The sequence below is a fragment of the Gastrolobium bilobum genome, unplaced genomic scaffold (assembly GCF_033153095.1).
Source record: "Gastrolobium bilobum isolate Gb01-03AN ecotype WA unplaced genomic scaffold, APGP_CSIRO_Gbil_v1 utg37399, whole genome shotgun sequence".
NCBI lineage: Eukaryota > Viridiplantae > Streptophyta > Magnoliopsida > Fabales > Fabaceae > Gastrolobium > Gastrolobium bilobum.
In genome coordinates, this window is record NW_026895452.1 from 37,456 (window position 1) to 44,634 (window position 7,179).

Sequence of the window (7,179 nt, forward strand, 5' to 3'; positions counted from 1 at the left end):
CATGATTAACAAATATGCAGTCTAACTTGGAACTTCTGATACAATGATTTGTTGATTTAACATATATATCTATAGTTTGTGATTTGTGATACAATGCAGCAAACTGATACATTGATTCCAGCCTATGTATGCAGTATAATAGCTCAATGCTTATAATCCATGAGCTTGAGATGGCATTGGATACAGAAATATATGATGCAATCAGATGGAAAGGAATATAATAAAAGCTTCTTTATTAATCAGATCCAAATATATGACGCAGACAGATTCGAACCAACACAAAATAAGTCATATAATAAAAGCTTCTTTATTAATTTGCTCAAAAGAGTACTGAGTACTCATTACACTTCATTGAAGGAAAAATACATTGGGTTCACTTGTTTTGATTGTTACCACACTAACAACAAAAATACAAATGATGATCACACCTACACAAGAAGCAACTAAGACCCTAGCTGACCTACCAACATGCCTAATTTCCTTGTCCACCCTATCTAACTTTGAAACCATCTTCAGGTATAGCTCATTCAGCTTTATTTCTTGGTCATTAAGCTTCAATTCTTGCTCAATAATCTGCACACCTTGGTCATTCAGCTTAACTTGCAATTGCTCACTCATCATCATGTCCAGATACTTCAACTTGAAATCCATTTCAGCAACATCCAACTTCACTTTGTGTATTCTTCCATTTTCCATCTCCGTCCTTTCATTACAGACGTCATCTAGCCATCTAAAAAAATCACAAAACGACTTCTTCTCCTGCCAAAATAACAAACCACGGTAAGCAAGTGTTTCAACTTAAATACCTTCACACTACACATGTATAACTTGAAATTAGGGCACCCAAAGAATGCCCTGTTTGAGTTTCTCTCAGCTTTGGAGGTATAGACGATACTTTATCTCCCACATTTGCATCTACGACCGGCAGTCCTTGTTAGTGTTCTTCTCCCTATTGAAGTACTCTCACTTGATCCCCCCATGCCAGAAGAAATAATCATCTTCTCCTACGCCCCAGCAAATCCAATAAAGGTCTTCGACTGTCGTCGATTTTCAGTCATCAACGTCCGGAGAATTTGAGGGATTTTTTTGTTGCGGGTTGATTAAGGCTGATTTAGGGTTCCCAATTTACCCCAACGTGTTGGAGATGCAACTTATGCCAGGTAAGGTGTCCACACGACGATGAAGATGCAACTGATTATCAAAACGTTGTCGTCTCAGCATCCATAGTGGACCACTCAAATCTGCGTCAGCAAACTAACGTGCCAAGTGTGCACTGTTAGATAGGCTGTTGGATGGGATTTAACAGAAGGACTAACGTGGCCTTTTTTTTAATTTAAGGGACCACTATGTCCATTTTTTATTGCTAGGGACCAATAAGGGTTTAATAGATATTGCCAGGGACCAAAAATAATATTTACTCTTATATTAATTTTTCTCAAAAAAATTTTGTATCAGTTAAAAAGAAAAGAATAAACTCTAAGGATAGCTCAACCAGCGAGTTGGAGTGCCCATGAGTTTGAGTTTCTCAGGTTTGATTCTTTGCGTAATGCAAATTTTTGAAATGATTTAGCAGCAAGAGGAAAAAGGTTTCCCCTCACTAGAGGGATTAGTTTCGTACTTTTTCGGATGGCATAACCCAATCTATCTGCTATTTCAATGAGGAAATAATCTTTAGGATCGTACTCCAAGAATAAAGTGACTCAAGTAGGTTGAATGAGAATACCTTTAGGTGGTGTTTGGTTCAGTGTTTCTTAAAAATTGCCTATGCAAATAAAATTGGTAAAGTAAGACACCCATGTTTGGTAGACCGTTTTCAAAAATTTCCCCATCTATTATATTTGCATAGCATTCAAGATTTGGTCGTAGAAAGGAAGCATTTGTCGCTGTTAGGAAAGACAACTTGGAGGTGGTGTTTCTTGGTTAGCCGGCTAAATGGCAAAATGACAACCCAAAGCAGACCAAAATACCCTCATGTAAATATGCACTGGCCACTAGTATTAATAATAGGATATTATTATTGGGTTATATTTGTAATTATATACCATTTACACATCAATATTTTATCCTCAACCAAACATAGGTTTCAAAAACTTTAATCAATTTGCCTGATAATATTTGGCCCAACCAAACAACTTTTTTTAACTTTCCTATCTAATTCACTTTCCCTATAGATCCCTGGTAATTACATTTTTCTGGTGAACTAAAATTTTCACTTGAACCAAACACCACCTTTAGGGGCGTTTGCTTCAGGTTTATCTAAATATTTCCCCATGCATCTGAGGTTGGCAAAGTGTGTAAGCCATGTTTGGTAAAGAGATTTGAAATTTTCCCCCGGCACCATATTTGCATAGTGTTTGAGAAATGATTGCAAAAATCATATAGAAGTCACTGTTCAGAAAGACAATTTGGAGGTGGTATTTGGATTTGACCGGCTAAATGGGCAAAAAGGAGAACCAAATGTAGACCAGATACAGACTTTACACAACGGTAATTCACGTTCAAAAAGTTTTTAAAAAGGGGTATTTTAGTATTTTTAATCAATTTTTCCATTAATATTTTACCTTTAACCCAACATACATTGCGGAAATTTAACCCAATTTCTCCGGTAATATTTCAGCGTACCAAATAATTTTTTTTAAACTTTTCTACTAAAATTACTTTTCCACAATATTCTTAGTAATTCTATTTCTTTAGTAAATTTTTTTGTCTCTCGAACCAAACGTCCCCTTAGCTTTTTACTAAAAAATAAATAAATAAATAATGAGATTAGGCTTATTTATTATTTGATATAGTATTAATAAAAAAAAATTTAGAAAAATATATTTGTGAGTTTCATTACTTTTTCATGCTTTCCTTCGAATTAGAAAAAGGAGAGGAAGGAAAGTAATTTTGTGGAATATACTGTATATTTAATGGGAGAATAGCTTCGGCTGCTGCGACTGCAGAAGGCTATTCTCCTGCTTAAGATACATTGTTTTTTTTTTTATATTTTTTTTATATTTTTTAAGTTAATATATTGTGGAACCCATTAAAAAATAGTGTGTGTTGCAAAAAAAAATTCTTCTCCCAGGAAAGGAGAAGAACAAAGCCCATATTTAATTATTGACATTTATTAACACGGAATTTTTATTTTTGACAATCCGAAACAACATATTAACGAATCATATTTTATTATTTTTATCGAGTAATAGGAAAGAAGAAAAGTATTCATCTCTCTCTCTCTCTCTCTGGTTACTATTGGATTTGAATCGATTCGGGTGTGGAGAGAAACATGGGTTCGGTGGTGAAGCACGTAATGCAATCCATAAAAGACAAGGGTTTCGGCGCTTTTCTCAGAGAGCTCAAGGATGAAGGCTTCCTGTTTGTCCCTTTCATTTTCCCCTTTCCATTTTCTGATTTGTTTCCTTGCACTGCACCTTATATCGCTTCAAAATTCTGCAATTAATTGTACATATTATTCAATTTCACGAATCTTATTGGCTTTTGTGTTAAGGATAATGCTATGGTTATTCACTTCAAACTCTGATTATTCACTTCATGACTGTGTTAATTGTTTCCCACCACTTTTCTATTTCTCTTTCTCCGGAAAATCCAATTTACGAGTTGAAATTAACCTCAAATTTGATTTAATTGCTCTTTTATTTATTTATTTAATGTTGCGGTTATTAAAGGAATTTTGTGGTGCTTTCTTTGGAGAAATGTCTGTTGAAGTAATTGAGGGTTCCTTGATTTGATGAACACAGTAGATTTATCTTTTGTGGGTTGTGCTGATATCTTTTTTTTATCATGGTTTGAACTTTCAGGAGGTGCCTTCCCGATGGAAACCTCTTGTAAGTCAATTACTTTGCTTCAGCTTTTACTCTTTCTTGTCATTTCGCGATTTATGTAGTTTGAAAGCCAAACACTCTGTTTTTTTAGCTTATGGATTCTCCTTGCTGTTGTTTTTAAGTGCTTGATGAAAAGATAGGATGTAGAGATGCATAATAGAATAGTTGATGCAATAGAAGGAGCCTTTCCAATTATTTTAGTAGGAAAATGAAAAGGACAAGAATGCGTTGAAAAATAAACTATGGCATTAGCTTTTGTCACTTCAAATGGCTCTCTTGATTGCAAGTTGCAATAGACGTAGAAAGTTATTCTCTAGGTTAATTGAACGTTTGTGGTTCATTGCAATTAGATTTAGATTTTTTTTTCTTGTAGATGGCCCCAATCTGTCAAAATAGAGATCAAGTTTCTGTAAAGTTGGCGAAGGGCACAACTTTTATATAGTGATATAGCTCTACTGTTTATTTGTATTTTACTGTGAGATTTGAACTCCCTTTTGATACCAGTATTTCTCCCCTTCCAGTCTAATTATTTTCTGAATTTGTGCAGGCAAACCAAGATCCACAATATTGGGGCTAGGCTTGTTGGTGTTGATAAATTTGGCAACAAGTACTATGAGAAACTTGAAAACACACAATATGGTTAGTGTGTCTCAATCTGTATGTATATGTGGTTAGTCTAATAAATTACTCAGGGCTGAAAAAAAAAACAGTGAAAACTAACCCCTTGAGTCCAAGACTAGCTAAGGACTAGTGAAGGTGCTTACCATGCACTTGGGCAGCAACCATTTAAATCAAGCGTTCTGATTATTTCACATGGCTGTCTCACTATGACATAATGAACAAAAAAAAGGATATGATGAAATGCTATGGATTTTAAAATGCTTCATCAAAACAGTTTCTGTACAGAGTTGAATCCTTCTAAAGGATGATAAGTCTGTCTTGGAGTTACTACAAACTTTACAAGTAAACACAACAAACAGAACTGCAATCAATTTGAGAGGATTGTTTGTGTACATACATACCGAGGGGGCAATCTTTGAAACAGAGAAAGATATTGAAGCTTTTTACTGAATGCTGCTTGTAGGGTCTGATGAGTGGTGGAAAATGGGTTATTGGAAATCAATAGCGCGGGTGTAATTATTGAGGAATAAAAGGGACAATAAGAGGAAGAGTCGGGTTGAATTGGCAAAAACAAAATCTAGGCTGAGTTGCAATAGCTAAATGAATTACCAATAAGTGTTTATGGTTTCTCCATTAAATGTAACACCCAATCTGACACATTTTACCAAATTCAAGGCATCCAAGTGGGAAAATGGACCAGACTTGAAGGGTGTAATGTATATTTTACCCTATAAAATAATTGAAATAAAAAACTAAACCAATTTATTCTATTTTTTTATTTTTATTTTTCCCATTTGTTTGAATATGTCTTTGCTGCATTGAATTTGAACATTTTATGTGCTTATTATGACTTTTGCCAAAATTAATATGTATTCATGGATATGGTACTTGATTTGAGCTATCATCATTATTCATGTCAAATTAAGTTATGCTATCATTTTTTTTTTTTTTTTTAATGTTGTGATCCACCATAGTTCATTTTTTTATTAATGATCTTCTATCTTCTATGGTACATATACTTGTAAACGATTCAAGACTCAAACTTCGGTCTATATTCTATAAAACTCCCCAGTTGTTCATAATAACGAATTGATAAAAATTATGATTTTCATAAAATTTGCAGGAAGACACAGGTGGGTTGAATATGCAGAGAAGAGTAGGTATAATGCTTCTCAGGTTCCACCTGAATGGCATGGTTGGCTCCACTTCATAACTGATCACACAGGAGACGAGGTAAATTCGTTTCTTTCCTAATTCCTTCCCTGGTAATGCCATATGGTAGGAAAATCTGAAGCCCCGAAATAACAATGCAATGAACGTGTTGCAGCTTCTTTTACTGAAACCGAAAAGATATGGGGTTGAACACAAAGAAAATTTGTCTGGAGAAGGTGATCAGTTTATCTATCATTCCAAGGGACATGCACTTAATCCAGGGCAGAGAGACTGGACCAGGTACCAACCATGGCAGTCCAAGGCTTGAACCATGAATACTGTTCAGCTTTAAGTAGGAGATGTTCCTGAAAAAATGTTTTGCATTCATTTCCCGAGCTGGAAAGCACTTTTTTTTTTCGTTAATAATAAAACGAATTATTAGCTGTGATAGCTGACAAATTCACTTTGTATTTGAATTGTTTCCCATATATACTGTCACCAATCTCTATGTATGTGACTTGTTAAGAAGATTTGCTTTTATTTACAAAAATGTTTTGCCCGAACTCTTATTTAGACGTTTATATATATTTTAACAATTATTATACAAAATTTACTCACGCGTCTCTTATTGTTGATACACTCAACGCCCTTTTTCTTTCTCAATGAAAATTTTAACTTTCTTTCCCTATTTTATGTATTATTTATACTTTTTTCCTTATAAATAATAAAGGAAGGTAAATACAATTTTCTAGATAAGAGAAGCGTCTTCTACACTGCTTGTTAAGTTGAGCCAGATCATATTTTTATGAGAACTGCCATTTAGATGGTGTGTGACATATGATTCGTATTGCAATTGGAGGAATTTTTTTTTTACAACATTTAGCATTTCTCTTTCATAAATACTAAAAATTTGATCCAACAGAAGGAAGACATTGGATTAGATGCGGATTACCTTTACTATAATGTAATATAACTTTAATATAACAGTATGATGTAATATAATATTAGACAGATAAAATAATATAAATATAATATTAGGTACATAAACATAATATTAAAATATTTTGTACTTATGGTATATGATTCTAAAAGTACAGGTAAAATAATTAAAGATACCAAATAATAGTAGTTCAGTTGACACATGAAAACTGAGTTGAGTAGGTGGAGCTGAAAATATGTGTTCGATCTTCTCTAATAGAATAACAATTCCATTGATTACCAAAAAAAAATAACAATTCCATTAAAGTGAGAAAAATAATATTCTAAAGAAATACAGGCAAGAAAAGAAAGAGGGTAGATATCATTTTTGAGAGGGGTTTAAAGCCTTAATCTTGGATCTATTCCGAACAGAATTGACTCCCATGAAAGATACATGTGGTTTATAAAAAAAATAAAATAAAAATAAAAGATAAAAAATCTTACTCAAATTGTTGTCAGGGTCATTTAAAATTTTCTTTACCTTCCCATAATCCGACCATTCTATAACAAAAATTAATTTTTTGAAGTAATTATATAATTAAATGTTGGCTGCATATGAAAAATAAATTATATATGTGGTGAATATGTAAATTTTATTTGC

At 33.3% G+C, this 7,179-nt stretch overlaps 1 protein-coding gene across 1 annotated transcript; it reads left to right on the plus strand.

The window, feature by feature from the left end:
- Positions 1–3,161: 3,161 nt before the first annotated feature.
- LOC133312311 (probable NADH dehydrogenase [ubiquinone] 1 alpha subcomplex subunit 12) lies at positions 3,162–6,172 on the plus strand. Its single transcript, XM_061513488.1, has 5 exons — positions 3,162–3,360; positions 3,804–3,830; positions 4,375–4,466; positions 5,572–5,681; positions 5,776–6,172. The coding sequence occupies exons 1-5, from the start codon at positions 3,272–3,274 to the stop codon at positions 5,926–5,928; spliced, it is 471 nt and encodes a 156-aa protein (XP_061369472.1). The 5' UTR covers positions 3,162–3,271; the 3' UTR covers positions 5,929–6,172.
- The last annotated feature ends 1,007 nt before the right edge of the window (positions 6,173–7,179 follow it).